General features: G+C 34.6%; 3 protein-coding genes across 4 annotated transcripts in view; 1 reads left to right on the top strand and 2 right to left on the bottom strand.

Moving 5' to 3' along the window:
- Positions 1 to 6,321, bottom strand: part of LOC111504476 (unc-112-related protein) — a 39,648-nt gene extending 33,327 nt beyond the window's left edge. The window contains exon 1 of the mRNA XM_023159036.2: positions 6,031 to 6,321. Coding sequence (XP_023014804.1) covers positions 6,031 to 6,172 — 142 coding nt within the window. The 5' untranslated portion in view covers positions 6,173 to 6,321. The remainder of the gene's footprint in view (positions 1 to 6,030) is intronic.
- A 2,291-nt stretch (positions 6,322 to 8,612) lies between these two features.
- On the bottom strand, positions 8,613 to 15,659 carry Fntb (Farnesyl transferase beta subunit). The gene is given in 8 exon segments (XM_023159037.2): positions 8,613 to 8,965; positions 10,767 to 10,972; positions 11,659 to 11,788; positions 14,604 to 14,707; positions 14,710 to 14,896; positions 14,898 to 15,143; positions 15,284 to 15,427; positions 15,480 to 15,659. Coding segments are annotated over 8 exon segments (1,212 nt in total). The 5' UTR covers positions 15,573 to 15,659; the 3' UTR covers positions 8,613 to 8,863.
- Positions 15,660 to 16,470: 811 nt separating this feature from the next.
- On the top strand, positions 16,471 to 22,580 carry Srr (Serine racemase). Of its 2 annotated transcripts, none has more exons than XM_023159038.2 (9): positions 16,471 to 16,627; positions 17,987 to 18,106; positions 18,538 to 18,608; positions 18,801 to 19,088; positions 20,122 to 20,284; positions 20,634 to 20,789; positions 20,846 to 20,982; positions 21,067 to 21,292; positions 22,185 to 22,580. In XM_023159038.2, exons 3-9 carry the CDS (start codon positions 18,565 to 18,567, stop codon positions 22,314 to 22,316), a joined length of 1,146 nt encoding a protein of 381 aa, XP_023014806.2. In that variant the 5' UTR covers positions 16,471 to 16,627; positions 17,987 to 18,106; positions 18,538 to 18,564; the 3' UTR covers positions 22,317 to 22,580. The 2 variants fall into 2 exon arrangements, with proteins under 2 accessions (XP_023014806.2, XP_023014807.2); XM_023159039.2 differs by lacking the exon at positions 16,471 to 16,627 and adding an exon at positions 16,829 to 16,957.
- The last annotated feature ends 75 nt before the right edge of the window (positions 22,581 to 22,655 follow it).

The raw sequence follows: 22,655 nt of genomic DNA, 5'->3' as shown, positions 1-22,655 counted from the left end.
TGTTTTGGAAGGATTGAGATATAGCGAGTTTTTACTTAACCAACCGTGTAGGACATCAGTGGTGTTAGATATTTTATTTTGGAGTTCTAATTTTGATTTATCTGAGAGGAGTAGAGTAGCGTCGTCAGCATATAAGCAAGTGAACGCTTCCCGTAAAACTATTGGGAGTTCATTTATATAGATGATAAAAAGTATAGGAGCCAAGACAGAGCCTTGAGGTACACCAATATTATTTTCTTGTGGAGATGAGAAATATGTGAGTTTTTTATTTGCACTAGTGTGGCTAATTTTTATTCTCTGGGTTCTTCCTTCAAGAAAAGAACTGAACCAATCGTGGGATTTTCCTCTAATTCCAATTTGATAAAGTTTATCAAGTAGTTGTTTATGTATTACGCAGTCAAAAGCTCGACTTAGGTCACAGAATATTCCAGTTGGATTGTGTCCTAGCTCGATGGCATTAACAATTTTCACATAAAGGCAATGAATTGCACTCTCGGTGGAATGTCCAGTGCGGAAACCGTGCTGGTTTGGGTGAAGTGAATTGTTTATATTTAGAAAGTTCACAAGTTGTGCAAGCATTGTGTATTCAAAAAGCTTGGAGAATATGGGGGGAACAGTAATGGGACGATAATTTTCCATATTTTGCGGATCATGTTTTTTTAGAATTGGAGATACAAGAGCATTCTTCAATCTCGATGGGAATAAGCCCTCTTGAAGGGAGGCATTTATTATATGAGTGAGAGGTTCGACGATAGAAGCGGCGATTTTTTTAATTAGGAATCCGGAAATATCGTCTGTGCCACAGGTGTGTTTATTTTGGAGTTTGTACTTTATAGTATCCATAATTTCCTGTTCAGTCACGTATCTGACAAAGAAACTATTAGGCAAATTTTTATTCATATTCTTAGAAGGTGAGTGACTTTTATTGATTATTTTGTTAATGGTGTCATACGGCGCCTGAATAAAGAAATCATTGAAGGCTTCGGATACAGATTGTGGATTATTAATTACTTTATCACCTGTTTTAAGGGAGATGTTTTTGTGAGTAGTATATTTTCCGTTCAGAGTAGAAATAATACTCCATGTGGTCCTGTTTATGTTGGAAGATGAATGAATTTTGTTGATATAGTAATGGTTCTTTGTATATTTGATCAAATTTGAGTGATTTGTTCTAGCTGTTTTGTATATTGCGTTTAGTTTTGGATCCGTTTTTTGAGCCTGAAATAAAGTTTTTAAATTTTTACTCGATTTTTTGACTGTTTCGTTTACCCATTCTCTACCGAGATCTGTTTTTTGCTTTGATATTCTAACTTTTATAAGTGGACATATAACATTATAATGATATAATAAAGTGTCATGAAAAGAGTTAAATTTCGTTTCTGAACTGGTTGCTGAATAGACCTCTGCCCACGTTTCATTTTGGAGTGCGTTTATGAGATTGTTGATGTTTATATCGTTCATAATTCGTTTAGATGTATAAATTTTATCATTGGCGTTCCTGAGTACGAGCTTGTTGAGAGAATAAAGAATCGTACGATGGTCCGAGATATTATTGTCCTGAACTTCATAATTGTCACAGTCGGTGTCGTTGCTGTAGATTTGATCAAGTATTGTTTGAGTTGTAGAGCAAATACGTGTTGGTTCATGAATTCTAGGATTGAGGTTATATGTTGCCAATAGCTGAGAGAAACTAGTTTTATCATTATTCCCCAATGAATTTAGATTAAAATCACCATTAAGAATTATGGCAGCATTTTTGTGGAAAATGTTATTTAATAAGTCATTTAGCTTATGAAAGAAAATATTGAAGATTCCAGTGGGAGATCGGTAACATGTTAAAATTATGTACCTTTTACCAGGCAAACATTCCCAGGATACACCAGTTATTTCTATATTTTTCTCGTCACAGAATTCAGAGAGATCTAGCGGTTTGACATTCAGGTTAGAATTGACCCATATACTTACACCCCCACCCCTAGATAGTTTCCTACAGTAGTAGCTACATAAGTTGAAATTTGGAAAATTGGTGGCATTTATATTTTCAACAATGGACCAAGTTTCTGTTAAGCAGATAAAATTGAGTTGGTTGTAGAAATTTTCTATAGTTATATTGTCAACTTTGTCTTGCGTAAGGCACTGAATATTCATTAATAAAAGGTCAAACTTGCCATTTATCTCATTAGCTAGTCCTTCTGCGTCACTTTTTGGCGAAGGTGTAAAAAACGTTGTACATGAGCATTATCAGGCCATTTGGAAGGATCCATTGCATCATCAAGGTGATGTTCAAAAATTGTTACTTTAAATGAAGAGTATATCTCAGGGAATTTGGATGATAAAGCTTCACACTTCACTTCGGGAAAATAAGATTTTGTACATTCCTGAAGATCTTCAACAGTCATGGAGGGATCCGTTCTGTAGACGTGGAGACTCACATGTTTGGGTACACCTTTCAGTTCTTTACCATTAGCAGTCAGGGAGTTGTTTTTACCGATGACAAGTTGTCGTCTAGGTCTTCTTTTTGTAACCTGATTCCATTCTCCCGTAATTTGCGGGTCTTTCGTCAGATTAATAATGTCATTCATTGCTTGACTGGTTTGGGTTTGCAAAATTGCATTAGACACTTCTTGTCTTGTAATTATAGAATTTACAGAAGAGCCAGAGGAGCTGGCAACCCTGTCTTTGGAATCATTGTTTATATTGGGAGAAGCATCGTTCGTTGATTTAGTTTTATTAGGATATGTTTTTTTATCTCCGCCTTTTTTTTCGGAGGGTCCGTTTTTCGTGGCATGATAAGAAGCCTTCAAGTTGGTCATCTCCTCTATTTGAGTTTTTAGGAATTGAATACTCTCTCGCAGTTCATTTATCAACATATCTTTTTGTTTTATAACATAGTTGAATATGTTGATGTCTACCTTGTTGTCTGTTGAAAGGTTTTCAAGGGCATCAAAGAATGCTTGATCTGTGTCATCACTGTGAATTCGATCATTCATTCGAACTTTCACTGGGCAACATGCAACTGTATCCTCACTTATGAAATTCACATGGTTCAGAGATTTTGCACAACTTACATGGAAGTAGTTAGAACAGTTTGTACATTTTACACCGGTTTTTAAATTATTTCTGCACTTTTTGCAAGTTTTAATATTCGGAGCTGATTCAGACCCGACCGTACCTTTACCCGCCATTTTAGATATTCATCTCTCAGAGGAATCAGTCCAGTCATCACCCGAAGACAATTGTAAATACTAACAATCTAGAAGTCATGAACTAATGTGGCTTGGAATCTCTTTAAAAAATGTATTTTAACTTTTATTTCTTTATTTTTTGTTCAATCGTTATATTTTTACTTGCATTTTATTTCACTATTATTTCATTTCAGGTTATTTTTGCTTAATATAATTGTTATTTTCAGCTATTCATTTTTAATTCTTCTTTTTTAGTTGTTTCAGGGTTTTCAAATCATTTTATATATTAGACAATGGAAGTCCGAACTAGTGAAATTCATCAACAGAATGGATAGACGCCACAGCTTTCAGCTTATATTCAAGCTTATTCAAACAAAGTTCTTTTCAATAGTGCAGTACAATTGAATGGCCACCCCGTTCTCCCAACTTGACTCCGCTTGATTATCCAGTTTGAAGAGTTCAAGTCAGAAAAAGCATTCGGAAGACGAGAACAATGCCATTTGTGAGGTTAGTTCACCTTGTACTCGGAAACCCTCATTAAATTATCATTACGGTTGTTGAATAACAGAAACTTTAAAAAAATACTTAAGTATATCCCTTTCAACCTTCGACAATTTAACACTGCAATAGACAAAACCCCACCGTGCAATTTTCTTCGAATGCGGCTTCCTTTCCTTGACCTATTACAAAGGCGCAGGACCTTCTCTCCACAGGAGATCCTACCTGTCCAGTGATTATTGTAAAAACCAGACTTTCTGTATGTTTTATCTTGCTGAAAGATCGGCTAGATTTTGCCGCCACTTCTTTGATGAAGTGGCCCTTTCCAAATAACTACTTTCATTTTTTTATCAAGATGGAACTTTCACAATTTTTTTGTTTGAAGATGGAGAACAATAAAGCCGAAACACTAATCTCCTTTTTAATTGTATTTTCCTTCGAAGACATAATACTAATTTTTTTTCAACTGCACCTACATTAAATGAAAAAATTTCGAGGTTTGCGTAAAATGAAATGAAAACTTTTAAAAACGGTGATAACTTTGAGGAAATGCAGTGGCGTGCCGCTTTTTTCCACAAATAAATTCAGTGCAAATTCCACAAGGATACATAAGAAGATTAGTATGAAAATATCTGGGCTTATCAAAGTTGTCATAAAAAAAGATTCTTGAACTCCTGCACCCCCTTACTCGAAATTTTAGTCCTTCAGAACCTACGTCTATATGAATATTTTACACGAAATGAACCCAAAACAAATCTCATCCTTCTCAAAGAATCACCCTGTATACCATCCTAGTATTATAGCTGGTACAAAGCGAGCACAAAGAAGTGTCCTTGAAGAAGCGAGAGGGGCATTAATACGTGTCGCCCAGAGGAAAAAGCAAGGTCGTCACAACACCTGAGGCCTTTTATACTTTGGGATTCCTGCACGCCCGATTTCCCCTCTGCTCCCCAATCTGCACCGTCACGAGCAGGAATCGCTTCAATTCGACTGTAGACAATACATTTTTCGTCAAATTGACTCGGAAAATACTGGAAACAGAGCGACGTAGCGCAAAAAAGATAGGGCTACTAGTATAAAGTCCATTTGATTTTCAGTTAACCCTAACCTTCAAATGACACCTGTACAAATTTCACAGTTGTCGGACTATTAGTTTTTGGGATAGGACACACAACAGTGTAAACATATACATCATGAAAGTATCACAAAAGTAACAACTTATAAATAATATTGGTAGAAAAAAATTCAAAATATAAAAAATCATCATCATCTATTATCCCACGCAGTTTCTATTATTTCATTTTATTGGAGTAGATTGTATACTTAAGAGGTAGCTGAAAGAAAAGTGTGAATGACATATATTTATCCAATATACTGATATCTTTTAATGCTTTTACTCTCTTTTCAAGTATTCTTTACATATTCATTAATGGAGCCGTAGAAACTCAAAAAACATTTTATAAGAACGTTTCTAAAGTACCTACATGGGCGTGATTTCAAACCTACTTAGTCGATGTTAACATATTTCATCAAAATTCATCAAATCAAGTGAAAGAATGAAATATGGGCTCTAAATCATTTTTGTGACTCGAATATTTTTCTAGGGCCGGTCCTGTATTCTATGCTTTCGATTAAAAAGGACCCACTCACAGTTGACCACAATTTCATAACACATCAGAAATATCCCCATAAAGTCATGTTTTTCTGCAGGGTACTGAAACCAAAACAAAGAATTTTCCAACCAATAAAACATCAACAAGAATCCCGAGAATTTAATTTATAAAAAGAAGAAACCAATCCATTATTTTCGCAAGATGTCTATCAGAAATCGAGGAGTGCCAGCATTATGGTTCATATCACACCAAAGAACGGAAAAACCAACCCACGTATTATGCGGGAATGTATGATTTAAAAACACATTGCGCGTAAGCATTTACTTCGATCCCGAGGAATTTCGCAAAACGACACGCAAACTTTGTTGTTCTTTCAGAAACGAATTGACTTAATCAGCTAAGGGTGACTAGATAAACACACAAAAATCCCCATGAGCCATTGTATATTTATTCTGATACGTCATGCGCCTAAGATTCACCGCCTACAGATCATTTTACACTTCCATTTGCGGTCATATGGGGTAGCTTTCTTTCACTGTTTGATCTACCACCACCCCGCGCGGTTCAAGAACACACAAAACCGCAGGTAAACGCAACCTGCTGCCGTATTTATTTTGAACAGGATCCAACTGACCATGGCCAACTTTTAGAACGGGTTCCTCAACTTGATAAAACCATGGCGTAACTGTTATAAATAAATGACTTTTCGGAAAGGCGTTTCAATGAATACAAACCTAGATCTTCGACGAGCTTCAGCATGACTCCTCCGATGTGAGTGTCTCCTTTTACGCGGATCAGCCTCTCAGTTTGTAAATCTGTGACGAGAACCCGCAGATCCCACGTTCCATCGCCTACTATCTGCCCGTTGGCGATCATATTTGCTTTTCGATCACTTCACTATCACAATATCAGGCACCGAGATAAAAAACTCACGTCATAGTGTTCGTCGAACACGTAGAGAGTGCAAAAGTTAGTTCCAACAACCAACCTTTCACGTGAACAACTGATTGGTAAATAAAAATGAACAAAGGAGAGAGGGCGCCAGTCTAGAAATAGATGCGACTGAGTGTGCGCAGACTGCTTTGGGCAGAGCCGTATTGAGGAAAATTGAATTCGGAAAAGAAATCATTTTTAGTACTTTCTGATAAGAAAACAATAGTGTGACATCACTCGCCACAGAGAGGGCTGCTATCAACTTTTCTTTTTCAAAAAGAAAGGAAGGTATTATGACCCTTCGCTCCAAAAGTATTTCAATTCTTTATACGACCTTCATGTTTTGAATTTGGATAACCGTTTGCAGATTTATTAGTGTATACGAGGTCCCTTATCTGAGTGATAAGTTAACCTACTCAAGTAGTATTCATACACACTCCACTAGAAATAGAATAGGAAATTTTTATATCAACAGAGAACATATAGGTTGTGATTCGTTGTATAGTTCTGGTCTGATTGCATTTAATAATTTGCCAAGTCATATAAAAAGCTGTGATTCATTAGATTCATTCAAAAGAAAATGTAGTGAATATATTTTAAGAAATTGTCATCAATAATTCTTCTTGTTTTCTAGTTTTTAAAATATGACTTGTCTCTAATTTTATATATATATATATATATACACATCGAAAAAGTCTAGGGATATTTTTATAACATACTAAATATCATAAAAATAAATGCATGAGGTTGTTTAATTTCGATTAAATTGGTATACTCTACCACCCTGTAGATTTTTATGGGTTGAACAAAGCCTGCAAAAACGGTAACTAATCTTTTATCAAGTTTTTTACAAACTGTAGGTTTTCGGCTAAAATGAATAATCTGAAAGTGTCGAGTTTGTACATTCTTTGCAGTTCTTGCTCAGCAATTCAACTGGAAATATTGTGCTTTAACATGGAACGCCATCACTTACCATTGGCTGAGATGAATAGAGCTGTAGGGCTTCTTCAAGGTGGCATGAGACAAAATGATGTAGCTCTTCGTTTGGGGGTCTCCCAAAGTGTTATCAGTCGATTGTGGCGGCGTTTCCGTGAAACTGGCAGTCCAGCCGAACAACATCCAGGGCGAAGACCCGCTACAAATGCAGTTCATGACCGATTTTTGGTCTTAACCGCAAGAAGACAACCGACAAACACAGCACCTGAGTTGGTTAACGTGTTGCAGCAGACGCACCAGGTAACCATTGGTCTTGGTACTGTCAGAAATCGACTGCATGAAGCAGATCTCCACAACAGAAGGCCACTTAGATGTCCACCTTTGTCGAGAGGCAATCGCGGTAGAAGATTAGAGTGGTGTCAAGAACATCAAAACTGGGATGCAAATGATTGGGCCACAGTTTTGTTTACAGACGAATCCAGATTTGGATTTCATCCAGATTCTCGTCGAGTAAGACTGTGGAGACGACCTGGAAATAATGAACGTTTGAGACACGTCCAGGAAGTCCACACATACAGAGGTGGTACAGTAATGCTATGGGGCGGAATCATGATCGGCGGCAGAACCGATCTCGTTTTTCCAAATCGCTCCCTCACAGCTCGACAGTACCTCGACACAATTCTTCTACCTATCGTCCGTCCGTTTGCTGGTGCTGTTGGTGAAAACTTCCACCTAATGCAGGATGATGCTCGTCCACATGTCGCGCGTCTAGTGACTGACTCGCTCACCAACGAAGGAGTTGATGTATTGCCATGGCCAGCACAATCACCGGACCTGAATCCCATCGAGTATGTGTGGGACATGCTTCAACGAAGAATTACTCCGCTTATGGGGAACATTCACACAACGTTTCAATTGAGAGAGCTTTTAATCGCTGAATGGTCAAATGTACCTCAACAAGACATTGACAATCTCATTTTGTCGATGCACGATAGATGTAGGGCCGTAATAAACCAGCGTGGAGGTCATACTTTGTACTGATTCCAATTTTTTTGTATTATGAATTTTTTTCGGGGTGCCAAAGAGCCATATTTTTTTTTAGTTTTGCTTATATGCGCACTCAGTATTTTTGACCATTCAATAAATTTTGTTGTAAGTTACATTCGTTTAATAATCACCCGTCAACTTTTTTTCCCTAAAGCGATCTAAAAAAAAATTATTGCCATTTATAAAAATATCCCTAGGCTTTTCCGATGTGTATATTTATATATATTTTTATATATATATATATATATATATATATATATATATATATATATATATTGTTTTGTGACTGTGACTGACTGTACTATGAAGAGCATTATTTGCTAATAAAGAGTAATAATAATACTATTTTCTTCGGTAGGAACGACACAGATACCACCTTCGGAAATTAAACTCCAAAATATCAACTAAAAGACTTTATTTTGTTGTAAATCGCTACAAATATAAGTAAAGTGAGGCACATTGAAGCTACGTACTTGGAATAAAACGGCACTCCGATAATAAAACTTCAATTGTGACTTATCTCTAGAAATGCCTTTAAAAACGGGTTCATAAAATACGTCAAAATACATCTCTGAGGGTGAGAATCTGAAGGACGCGCCCTAAAAGCTCGCCGCATTGGAACAGACTTATTTTGTCAAGAAAAAACTGTCGTCACGTGGAGTTCTTTTCTGCAGGTAAACCTAAGTTGTTGAAGTGGAGCAACGCCTTTCTGACCATATCGGTTCTTATGTTGTACAAAGAATGCGTCGTCATCTGAAAAAAAATTATGTTATATTACATCAAATTTGGCGAAACATACTGCAAATAAGTTTTTCCAACTTAGGTCCAAAACTCTGTAATGTTTCACCAGAATATTTGGAAAATATCCAGAACCTAAAACTTATCAAACGGAAAACCAAGTCATGGGTTCTCCAAATCCCCCGCCACGAAATCCATCGGTATGTTGATGTAAATAATATTTATTACTACCAAAAATTGCTCATTTTTTTCAAGACTTTTCACTCCTACACATAAATTTGAATCTGATTTAGAAAAGTATTATTATTTTTACACGCTTTATATTAGCTTCACCTGTAAGTATGTATGTATGTTTGTTCGTAACTCTCAAGCTGTATTGACAGAATTATCGGCATTATTGCTTGATCTATTCGCGGGCAGACGGCGCTGTATGTAACTAACAATTATTGCTTGAGTTATTCGCGGGCAGATAGCGCTATACGTAATCTACTTGACAGGTTGTTCAGAAGAAAATCAAAATAAAAAACATATTTTGAGAATAAGTGTTAGCGAAATTTTGTACTACAGATGAAATATTTAAATATTAACAATTCCTGTGATTCAGTAGAGAAAAAAGTTTTGAACGAAACGAAAGATTTTTAAAATCTAATTCGATTATTTGAAAGCAAACCAGAATATGGATTTCAACAATGAAAACAATGAAAGCTATATCGTAAATTGTACACCTAAAAAAATTCAGTTACTCAAATATTTCAAAAAAACGAAAAATTAGAGGTGCTTGACATGCATATCAAATCAATTGATTTGAAAAATAAAATTATTCACTGAAAAAATATCTTTAGTCCATTAATATTTTGAATGAAACTTCAAATGAAAACACCAAGACTGAAATGTTTCTTGAAATTATTACTGCAAATTTTCTCTTTACTTCGAAACAAATTTTACAACTGTCCGCCCTCTGTTGGAGACTTACTGCATCTCAGTATTACTATAGAATTTGAGACCTCAAACTTTATTATGTTGTTTGAGAGGAATTTTACATTCGTGCACCGTCTATTAAAGATCTATAATACTAGTGACTAGAACTTGAAAAATCAACATTCTCGCTTGATCTATTCCCGGGCAGATGGCGCTGTATGTAACCTCCTTGATATAACAACATCATTGCTTGATCTATTCGCGGGCAGATGGCGCTGTATGTAACCTCCTTGATATATCAACATTATTGCTTGATCTATCCGTGGGCAGATGGCGCTGTACGCAACTCTCCCTTGATATAATTCCAACTCTCTTTACATGTATTTCTTCATTTGAAAAACGCATTTTTTTTATTAACAATCGCGTCTGCTGTTTTATTTGTAACCCTCCTTTGCGCGTCGGCTGCTTTAGGCTTGGTAGCTGATTTGCAGGCTCCCTTTCCGGAATCGGAAAATATCAATGGTAATTTTTCTAAACAATATACAGCTGATTGATCCCAAAGTTTAGATAAAATAAATCTAATATATAAAAATGGATGTTTGTTGGTTGGTTGGTTGGTAAGTGATAAACTTCTACATCGCTTAACCGATCGTGATGAAACTTGACATGTATAAGTAATGTAAGTTATTTAGGCTATCAATGTTTCTGTAACTCGCCACTAGATGGCGCTGTAGAACAATTTTTGAAAGCACTGTTTTATAACGCTGTGCACGCCTAAGTTCGTTGATTCTGATTCTGTCAAAACATTGAAACAGCAACATAGTACTAGTATAGTATAAAAAGAGTAAAAAAAAGCATTTATTTTGGACCTAAGTAAATGAGTGCTATCTATTCTTACCACTGTATTTTTCCGAGAGCTCAGCACTCGAATGCCTTTGAAATGCTGAGCCACTGATAGCCCGCTCAAAGTGTAGCACGTATGGTAGATATCACTAGGTTTCCCTGGTTTGTCTAGCAACCCACCATCTGGATTTTGGCAACATACCAGGAGATACTCTTGTAGGGCACATTCGTTAAAGAGATGGTCGGAAGGCATGTTTCCGGCTAAAGAAAAAAATAGAAATATTCAAATTCAAATTTTCATTTGGTTCATAACAAAGCTACAGCTTTAGATCACGTCACAAAATACGATAAAATTAACATATGCTCAGAAAGTAAAATATAAAATCTTCAGAAGATACTTCCCTATTAGGGAATATGCAGAAAATTTTTTTTTTTTTTTATTCAATACTCACTTCATTTTGATATAAAAAAAAATATAAACATAGCTGTGAGAGTAGTAATTATTTTTTCATAAGTTCAAACGCTCCTATTTCTCGCGCGCTTGAGGCGTGACGTCATAGGGCACGTCCTGTCAGTTTATTGTTTACATTGAGAGTTAGTTTGATAGTTAACAAGGTGTTTTAGTTTAAATTTCGCGTAATAATCATGGAAGAAGAAAAAAATCCATTTTATAGATATTGCATGGTACCAATGTGTCCGAACACTATAAAAAGTACACCAGATACAGTTTCATAACCTTATTTACGTATGTCATACAATGAAAGTAAACAACATTTGAGGTTATATTGAGGGAAATAATTTTATAAGTGCAAAACAGATTTATACCGTTTATACCAAATAAATAAATAAATGATACATTCTCATTTCCACTCAGAATCATACAACTATTCTCAATGGAAATGATTGATTTTGAATTATTTCGATTCCAGGGAAATGACATCACTTACCTTTGTCGAGTAAAGAGTACAGCAGAGGAAAAGCTCCCCCTTGCCAGAAGGAGTAGCAACCATCTACTAATTTATTAGTTCTGCCTTGAAAACCACCTTCCAACTTCATCTGCCGGTTCACGAGCCATCTCTGGAAAAGTAGTCAAACTTAAAACAAAAATTACAATGTTTTTTATTTGCATTTATTTGATAAACAAAAATACAGAAAATAATAATAAAACACTAATGAAGAGACAGATATAAAGACAGTGATTGCAGTATATAAAGTAAATATTGTGTATAGAATAGCATCTAAGTGACTTGACACTTGTGTTATGCTACAAAATAATAATAATTAATATAAAATTACCGTTGTCTACAGAGAGGAAGGAAACAATTTAGTGGCAGTGTATCTATTGGTGTTCTAATTTTTGGATAAATTTAAAGTCATTTTCGAAGATGATTTTTTTGATTCTACAGAGAAGGTTTTATAATTAAGGATACGTTTTATCCTTAGGGGTAGAATATTACAAATTTTAGGTACAGTGTAGGTTAAAAAACGATGACAAATATTTTTATTGAATTTTGGAGTGGGTAGCAATTCGTTTATTGTACTTCTAGTAATATAAACTGTGGGAACATAATTATGAAATATTATATTATAATATATAGTGTCACACATAAAGTCCGCATCAAAGAGAAAAGATGATTGTTTTTCATTTTTTACCCATATACCAATTTTGGCTCTCTAGTACAAATTTAGTTTTTTTTACAGTTTTTCGAAAATTTGACATTTGCCGATTTCTCAAATTTAGCCAAACCTCAACAAAGTTAGTGCTTTATGCCTAACTTATCTTTCCAACGCATTTTTATTGCCAATTGCAATTCTAAATACAACTTATTTCGCAAAAATTTAAAACACCAGAAAAATTATGCCAAAAATGATGAAAAGTTGATACAGTTTTTAAAAACAGATAAATATTTCACTTTATTTCTACTTTTTGCGAAATAGCTTGATACATAAGCATAATTAAAAAACAATATCAATGAAAAGTCAATAATTTATTCTTTACTGCACTTTTCAAACAGTTAAACTTTAATTTACTAATTACGAAAAATTACAACGCAATTAAACTAAGGGAAGGAATTATACGAAAGTAATTTCACATTTACTAAATATCTTTTATGAGGAATGAATGAACAAAATTACTTCAGAAATCAATTTAGATTTTGTTGCCTAGAAAACTAAACCGTAAAAAATTCTAACAAACATCTGTTGAAATGAAGTTATAATTCAAATTAAGAACACTAAATCAAATCGAAACATTGTATGCCTAAACCACGTTCAATGCAATCAATTGTCCTTTTTAAAACATCTTTAACTGCATTCTTTATACTACGGGGTTTCATGCTTACAACACATTCTCGAATAACTGCCTCTAAATGGTTTATATCTCGAAAAGGTCTTTGCTCATACACCTTTTGTTTTAAGTAACCCTACAAGAAGAAATCTAGTGGGGTTATATCAGGAGATCTAGGCGGCCAAAAGTGTTCCATATTGCGACTGATTACTTTGCCCCTAAATATTTCCAAAAGACGCTCTTTAACCACCCTTGTAGTATGAATAGGTGCACCATCACACTGATACCACACAACATTTCTTACTTGAAGGGGCATATTATCCAAAACTTCAGATAGTTCGGTATTCACAAAGTGTAGGTAGTCCGCAGAATTTAAATTATGTCTAAAAAAGTATAGTCCTATAATTTGATCGTTCAATATGCCACACTATACATTCGTCTTAAACGAATATTGATCTATACATTCGATTACGAAATGTGGGTTTTCTTTTGCCCACCACCTGCAGTTTTGCGAGCTCACAACGCCATTTGAAGAGAAGGTCGCTTCATCTGTCCATAAAATATGATAAGGAAAATGATAATTTTCTTTTTTTCCCCTTGAAACCAAAAAGAAAATACAAGCGCATATCGAAGTCCCTTTCTTTTAATGTATTGATAAATTTCGGTTTATAAGGCGTAAATTTATTTTTGTGTAAAATACTTCTTACACTCTTACACTCTCTCGGTTAACATCTGTTCTATCTGCAATATCTTGAATACTTGTCTTTTTATGTTCTACGACATCCAAACATATTTCAAATTCCACTTCTTCAGTATGTCTAGAAGGCTGATGTGCTTTTCTAAAATTACTCTCAACCGAGCCAGTAGATTTAAACTTAGCTATCATCCTACTAACTGTTGACCGATGAATATTTCTTGCAGGATGTCTGGCATTGAAAATTTCAGCTACTTGTCGGTGACCGGTATTCTCGCCGCATATTAAAACAATTTCAATTTTCTCTTGAAGATTCAGCATTTGTATCTATTTTAAATCTAAAACTGATAAACACTATTTTGAGTTATTCAACAAATGTCATGTGACAATAAAATATTTTGCTTATTCAGTTCAGTTCAATTGTTTCCACAGTACCCTTAGTTTAATTTCGTTGTAATTTTTCGTAATTAGTAAATCAAAGTTCAACAGTTTGAAAAGTGCAGTAAAGAATAAATTATTGACTTTTCATTGATATTGTCTTTTAATTATGCTTATGTATTAAGCTATTTCGCAAAAAGTAGAAATAAAGTGAAATATTTATCTGTTTTTAAAAACAGTATCAACTTTGCAATTTTTGCGAAATAAGTTGTATTTAGAATTGCAATTGGTAATAAAAATGCGTTGGAAAGATAAGTTAGGCATAAAGCACTAACTTTGTTGAGGTTTGGCTAAATTTGAGAAATCGGCAAATGTCAAATTTTTCTAGTTGAAGGTGTTTCGATTCTTCTACGTTATATGGAAGACAGGACTGCAGACAGCCATGATACGACCTAGGTGGCTCAGGAGGTTATTAACATAGCCTACCCAGAACATATGGCTGCGAAAAAAGATAGAAAAAATTGCCAACTTACCAGCAATGCTTGTTCATCGATGAGGTGGCCCTTATTCAATATAACCAGAGCAGCCAACCCGCAAAAGGCATACCCTCCGTGCGCCTCCATGCCTGGGCATCCGGAAACCCGCCTTCGTACGTCTGACAGCTGACTATCCATTCCGCCGTCCTATCAAACAACTCTGGAGTCATCACACCCGCAAGACTGGCCACAGACAGGGCGCAATACGCTCCTCTGATGTCCACTTCGCCCCCCACGTGCATGGCGAAAGATCCATCTGGCTGCCGCACTCTCCAAAGGAAGTCTTGCAATGTTTTTTCTGTTGATTGTGTTCAGGGCCTCTTCTGTCCCGAGAATGACTAGGGAGTTAACGGCAGCGTAAGTGGCTGCAAGGTGGGAAAACTGTCCTGGGCCCCCACCGAAGCCACCGTCCGGATTCTGGCACTTTGATAAAAACCTTGCGATACTGGCCTTTCTCCTGTTGTCCAAAGTTATCCCCATAAGGGACAGGGGGTGGAGAATCCAGTAACACAGCCATGGGCGACTTGCATCCAAACACTATAAAATGAATAATAATTATAATAGACAGACAGATTCCTATGTTGGCCATTTCTTACAGAACATAACTATTCAAATCGCGAATATGCAGTCAGTAGGAGTTTCTAAATGTCTGAATTGAAGTTATGTAAAATAGTTACCTCGTATCTGGAGGATAGGTAGCTTATGTTGTCAAACAAATAGCTCCTGTGTTGATCTTTCAGTAGTTCAGGGAGGCTTGAATTGATTTTCAATCTTGCCTGTAGATCTCCGTATTTCTTCAAGACTAGTCGTTCTACATCAATCTGAAACAAGTTTGAGAATGGGTAATGAAAGTTAGGTTAGTTTAATGTTTACTTGTTCATCTGAGGATTTTGTTGGGCAATTTTCTGTATTGAAGGCGCTCTCGTTTATTTCTGATATAGGACGAAGCTTTAATATTGACTCCATTGCTCATTTTTCAATTTAAAAACATTTGTTATTATTCATAAACCATTAACATAAGCCCTACTTATTCTCTTTTCTCTTCTTCTCTATTTTCCACTTCTTTTTGTTTCACATTAGGAATTATTCTGACAGGGCCAACAGTCAGAGTTCTTAGACATTGGAGCTATTAAAGTGGAGTAAAGTTATGTAGGGAATATTAATTAATTTTTCTTAATGTCAGGTAATATTGATTACAGTGAAATCAGATGTAATATTTATATTGCTGGATATAAACTAACCGAATATTTGTGAAAATTCAAGAATATCGCTGAACAACTCACTAAACTGCAACACATGTTCCACTATACAAAAGCTTTTTCAGACGTGTTCAACCGCAATACAAGCTGGTAATTAACTTTACCTGAATACGTTAATTTGTCTAATTTTATATTTATATAACTGATGCTCTTATATTCATATATAGGTCCAAGTGAATTATTTTATGATATTATTTTTTTTATAAATATTCAAATGGTTCATTTTGCCGTGAAGAATTAATTATTCTCCAAATGTTTCTGGAAAAGAAAGATTTTGGCTTTTTACTTCTCCATCTTTATATAAAAAAATATGAGAATCTTCCAAAGAAAGGAAGGAAGCAATCAATTAAAAAAATAACTTTATACAAAGAGTTCGTTGATTAACACAATATTTTTGCCACTCATATTATTTGTGTTAGGTTTTTCACTTCTATACCTAAGTTTCAAAACGAATAATCCAATCAACATGTTTACATGTTCTTTCCATTACTCTTTGGATGCAGCAAAATGAAATGATAACAGCTTTATGTTTTCGAACATTTCATATCTACATCAATAATTAAACAATTTAGATACTGATAAGGTCGCTTCAAGAAAGGTCAAAATTTGATACGGTAATTTACAGACGCAGTTGGGACGAGTTGATCCCGAAGATTTTTGTCCAAAGTTAATTAACAACATATAAAAGACAGTGTGGTTTTAGATTTTCAAGTAAACATGGAGAAGTATGCATATTCGTCGGAACAGAGTGATTCAGATCAAGTAAGTAGTGCATTTTTTAAATCTTAATTTTTAATCATTGTGGATGGTTAATAAATGTTGCGATTCTAAAAAGAGGTGTGAGTATTGATGTATTCAAAGGCATTTCCATATCTCACCCATACATGTTTATCTCTATGAATAGTAGAATATTCATCCAAATATATTGAAAGGTCAAATCTTTTAATATCAGTATTTGTATGTGCTTAGCCTAGTTTACTCTTAGTGATATCATTATTATTATGAAAATAGACTTTACTCTTTTGGAATCCTTGTATGTTATTTCCATTTGAGAAAAAAACTCTTTTGAAATATAAGATGGAACCATTACAGGTTAGTTACATTATACATAGAACTAACAGCTTTTGGTAGTGATGATTATGGCTGGAAGATTATAATGAAGCACCTAAAACTAATTCTACTTTTGTGAATGCCATTTGTACTTCAAATGAATATATGATCTATAATATCGTTATAACTGGGTGAGATAAAGACAAAAATATTTGTTTGAAGGTGATTGACAATGTTTCGTGATGAATTTCACTAGTTCGGACTTCCATTGTCTACTATATAAAATGATTTGAAATCCCTGAAACAAGTAAAAAAGAATAATTAAAAAAGGATAGCTGAAAATAACAAAAATATTTGATTATCACTACGTGAGTCTGCGGTGGTCAATTTGGTTGCATTTAAGCATTCATTAATCATTGTATTATGGCTAATGTTATCTAACAATGAATTATAAATCAATTTAGATCATGTTGAAATTACACGCTTCAGTAAGACGTTTCGTCTCTGGCCAAAGGCATCGTCAGCAATTTTTATCAAGCGGACAAGGTGATTACATTTTGTAGGACTGTATAAAAAACGGAAAACAATATTGAAAAATCAGCTTATCTCTGTGAATGGTTCACATACCTTGACAGTGACAATGATCCCAAATTCAAATTTATCTTTTGATGTTTGGATTGTGATCGCAAGAATTTGTTTGTTTGTTTCGGGCTGCTGAACGATCGATTTTCACTTGCTATTGTCCAACCCGTGTCAGAAATCACACGTCAAAAGGTAATACCTCGTTAGTCCTTAGGTCGCAAGAGTTTCGACTTCTGAGGGTTGTCGTTCGTAGGTGTGCGACAGCTGGTTAACGGAAAACATATTTTAAACATATTTGAGCAAATTTTTAATACTATATACCAAATTTACAGGAACTTCACTTTGAGTGTGTATGTGAAATTTTTTCCGTTAGATTTTGAGGTTCACAGACTTCGTTATTCCACTATATATGTCATTATCTCTCCAGTTTTAATGTTTCTGCTATAAATAGGCATTACTCTGTAGTTACATCATTCTCATTTTTTGCAGGAAATTGAAGATATGGTGGAAGATCCTTTATGTAATCCACATAAACCTGTTAAGGTGACGTTCGAAGAAATTACTTCAGCTGCGTATCGAATCAGGAGTGGGTAGTATACACCATGTATTGTAAGTATTATATAGGGTCTTTCGTTAGGCGCTTCCTATCTTTGAAATTAAATAAAACATAGTGTATATGAGAAATCATCAGCATTTTTTATTAGTTTGAAAGACCAATTGATGCCATTTCTCCATAACTCTGACTCATAAATCAGGGTGAATTTGATCGATAATATGAGTTATGTTGGTTTTGAGAATCGCTGTGGTTTGTGGCTTATTTGTATACACCTGCGACTTTAAAAAACCACACAAATCTAACGGGTCGATTCGCACGATCTCGAATATAAATGTAAAATTTCACAACAAGTTATCGGAAATTTTCGTTCAAATTGAAAAATCGAATAGATTTATCTACAAAATATCAATTCGATTCTTAACTTGGATGAATATAAGAAATAATCCCATGCATAGATGTAACATTGATATTTCTATGTTTACAGAAATCCCACGTGTCAACTTTCACGGAAATGGACGTCTATCTGAAAAAAGATTTCTTACAACATACAGGAAGGTAAATATATTCGTCAGTATTAACCTATAAGTTTGACAATAGTCTTCTTCCTAGATCATACATTTATTATCAGATTCCTGTTGAACATTTCTGAACAAACAATTGTTTCGTGAAGCACGTGTCGTCCCGGTTTTGTAAACTGTCAAGTGAAAATCAAACGATGAAGTTACATTTGAATACGTTTGTTTATAGTTTCAAAGAACGGGGAGCTCGCTACGCAATGCTGATGCTAAACACTGAACAACGGCAAAAAGGAGTAGTTGCAGCGTCTTTAGGAAACCACGCGCAAGCGGTCAGTTACCACGGATTTCTCTTAGGAATACCCGTAACAGTAGTCATGCCTATTATCGCCCCCATCATGAAAGTTCAAAAGTGCAGAGAGTACAACGCCAACGTGATTATAGAAGGAAAAGATATGAACGAATCTAAGAGGATAGCAGTACAGTTAGCGAGAGAAAGAGGTTGGACATATATAAATGGGTAAATAATTATCAAGTATAATGTGTAAATCCCTGTGTTACTAACTATAACAGTCAATTTATGAAAGCGTTCGGTTATTTCTCTGTACTACTTCATTGAAATTCTTCTTCTCTTCACAGGCAGATTTATAAATTCACCGATGAAACTATCGAGCCACAAAATTCGATTTTCAAATGTTTAAAAGAGCATTTCATGCCAATCAGTCAAAATTAGTAGTGGATGAATTTGGTTTGTTTGACAACTGATATTCACAAAATCTAAAGAATAAAAGGAATTCTTTATCGCCACCCAAATTAGGCGCTAAAACGTTTCACGAATTTTTGAACACTTTTTTATTATATTTTCAGTTGTCAATTATGTAAAAAATGTGACAAGCGGTTTTCTATTATCGCTAAAATCTCATCCATAGGCTCAAACTGACAAATTTGCGAATGGCTGCTGTTGTATTTGAAAACGCGCCTCTTGTTTTGTGCAATCATCATTTACCCGGAGTTTTGAAATATTCAATTGGATAACATCTACATTTCGAGATTTAACGTAAATTTCAGGAAAAACTTCAGTCAATACTATATAAGAAACTGGGAGACACAAATTGGAATATTACGTTTCCTTTATTCGTTGTAATCAACGTTTAGAGATCCGCAAAAGTCATATATTCATAGAGACCGATCAATTCAAAAATAATATTCATTGAACCAGTGTAATAACTAAGTTCCTCATAATATACTTTTCCAGAACAGTGAAGAAATGAAAAATTGCATCCAGAATCAGTTGAACAGTTAGCAAATGCATATATTCTGCTAAATAATAATATATACTAAAGCCAATTCACTCTCAAATACATGAATTTTCTATATTAATTTATCAATGAATCATTATATATTTATTTTCTTTAGTTCTGTTTGGAAGCCCATAACTATTATAATAATATATAATATTACGTTGAGTAAAGTAGAATCTATATTTTCTTTTTGCCTAAAAAAATCGCATATATTCAATTCCTTCACTTAAAATATTTTAAATGTTGTTCCAGGTACGATAATCCTCAAATAATAGCTGGACAAGGTACCGTAGGATTGGAAATTATGGAACAAGTACAAGATATTGATGCCGTGGTTGTACCTACAGGGGGTGGAGGCTTACTAGCCGGAGTAGCTGTTGCCATTAAAACTCTAAATCCTCAAATCAAAGTGATAGTAAGGGATAATTTTTTATAAACAATCAAATTAACTCATTTCCACATCTCTACATCTCTACATCTGCAATTGCAAAAATCTAAATACATTTTTTCAGTCTTTCATATGTGAAACCAATGTAAATGACAGAGAACATGCATTATATAATGTATAATGCATGGAACATATTATGATCCATGATTCAACCCATTCGCAATAAAGCTCAACTTCTTCGCGGTATTTCTTGCAGTCATTTGATTCGCAAATATTTTGCAAAATTCGGTCAAGCATGACTGCGCTTTAAATGTAATGAAGATCTTTTAATATGTAATGGTGATGTAATCAAAGTTACAAATATATTTTGTCACAGGGAGTTGAATCAGAAAGATGCGCCAGTTATGCCAATGCCATCGAAAACGAAAAACCCACTCTTACAAATATACAAGGTACTTTGGCAGACGGTCTAGCAGTCCCCATGATCGGATTTAATGCATGGGCAACGTCTAGCAACCTTGTAGATAAAATGGTGAGTTAATTTGGTATTTTGGTATGTTTTTTCATTGTTTTTTCATAAACTTTCAGGTAACTGTGACAGAGGAATGGATAGCTGTGGCAATTTTGAGGTTCATAGAAAACGAAAAATGTGTAGTAGAAGGGGCTGGAGCATGTGGTTTGGCAGCCATATTATCTGGACAATTAGACGAATTCAAGGGTAAAAGGTAATTTATTTCCCCAAGACACCACTATTACTTGAGCGAGGTGGGTTACAACCAGATGGCCTATGTAACTGTAGGAAATTTCAGGGTAGTTCTGATCTTAAGCGGCGGAAACATCGACACAACAATCCTAGGCAGATGTTTGGAAAGAGGTTTAGCAGCAGACGGCCGATTAGTCAAATGTAAAGTGACTGTTAGCGACAGACCCGGCGGTATTTCTGAGTTGTGTAAGCTCATCAGCTCCATAGGAGTGTCTATCAAAGATGTGATCCATGAGAGAGCTTGGGTTACGTCAGACGTTTTCAGTGTGGAGGTAAGTTTTACAAAAATGGCCGCATAGAACTAAGAGCTGATGCCAAAAATGAGATGGAAAATTTTTATTCCTCTTCTTTTATTCATGCTCTGTGACCTCAGTTAGTAGTGCTATTTGGCAAATCAAAAAAGTTTTTAAGAGTTCACCCCAATTTGACCGGAAAATATATAAGTCAATATTTTCAATAGCTATTTGTTATTTCAACTCCAACAATGCCACAAATTGAGTATTGCAGTTATTTTGTGATCATTTTGTTGGAAAATATCTGAGTTATTTCAACAGATATGGAAATTTCCAGTTTTGTAAAATTTGCCGGTACATGTACCTTAATTTTAATTAAGATTTTCTTACAATTATTATATTGGAAGTCATTGAATGGAGTGCATTTGCTCAATAAATAGATTATTATTCAAATAAGCAAGGTAATAAAATATACTTCAAGAGTTTCGATATGAATTCACAATTGAAACCAATACTGTGGTACCTAGGTACATCTTTTATACAAAATATGTTGTGTAGAAAAATTTCTCATGAAAACGTTTGGGATCATCCAAGTTTATTATTATATCAACTACTTCAGAATAATATAACTATGAATATATAATAAATAAAAGGCTTGTTCTGGTTCTCTGTCACCCAACTGAATACTGAACATGTTGTCGCGTTAACCTTTTCAGTCCACAACTGACTTACTGATTTTGGACGATTCGAAACAGTACAAACTGAGAACCAGAATAAACCTAAAGTAGATATAGCCCCAAATATTTGAATGTTCACGTTGCAACAAATTTTTATTACATGATTCTTCAAAATGAAATTCTTTCAGTAGGTTTCTCAAATCGACTTGGCCCAAAATTTTTATGGAGATCTAATTATCTTTATTTTATTACAGGTGAAAGTGGTTTGTGAAACCAGAGATAAATACCACAGTATTGAATTGAGAGACCTATTATTCTCCAAGTACAAGAAAGTGATTTTCAACAGCCTTCCTGCAAAAGAAGTCGTATCATCTACAACCGATTGAAGAGTGGTATTAACTGGAATGAAGTGAATTTTTACAAGAATGCCAGTGTTGTTAGAGATGAGTTCTTGAATTCACCGATGAATCTACTATTAGATTCATCTATTGATCAGATATTTTCAGTTGAATTTGAGAACTCTCCTTCGTTAGTTCCACTGTACAGAGGTCCGTTAGTTCCTTGCAAAATTTAGTAAATAGTCTACCAATAATAATTTATTTTTGAAATCGATGTTGATGAATAAAAATCTGGAAAGAGTTTTAATTTTACTCAAGATGATATCTTTTTGGATCCTATTTCATATTCGTGGTTCAAGTTTTGTGTTGCCTCATAGATGGCGTCTA

The sequence above is a fragment of the Leptinotarsa decemlineata genome, unplaced genomic scaffold (genome assembly GCF_025532065.1).
Source record: "Leptinotarsa decemlineata unplaced genomic scaffold, Ldec_3_MD MMD2_tig00026282_RagTag_RagTag, whole genome shotgun sequence".
Classification (NCBI taxonomy): Eukaryota; Metazoa; Arthropoda; class Insecta; order Coleoptera; family Chrysomelidae; genus Leptinotarsa; species Leptinotarsa decemlineata.
The sequence above is the reverse complement of the archived record's forward strand: the minus strand, read 5'-3'. Positions and strand labels throughout refer to the sequence as shown.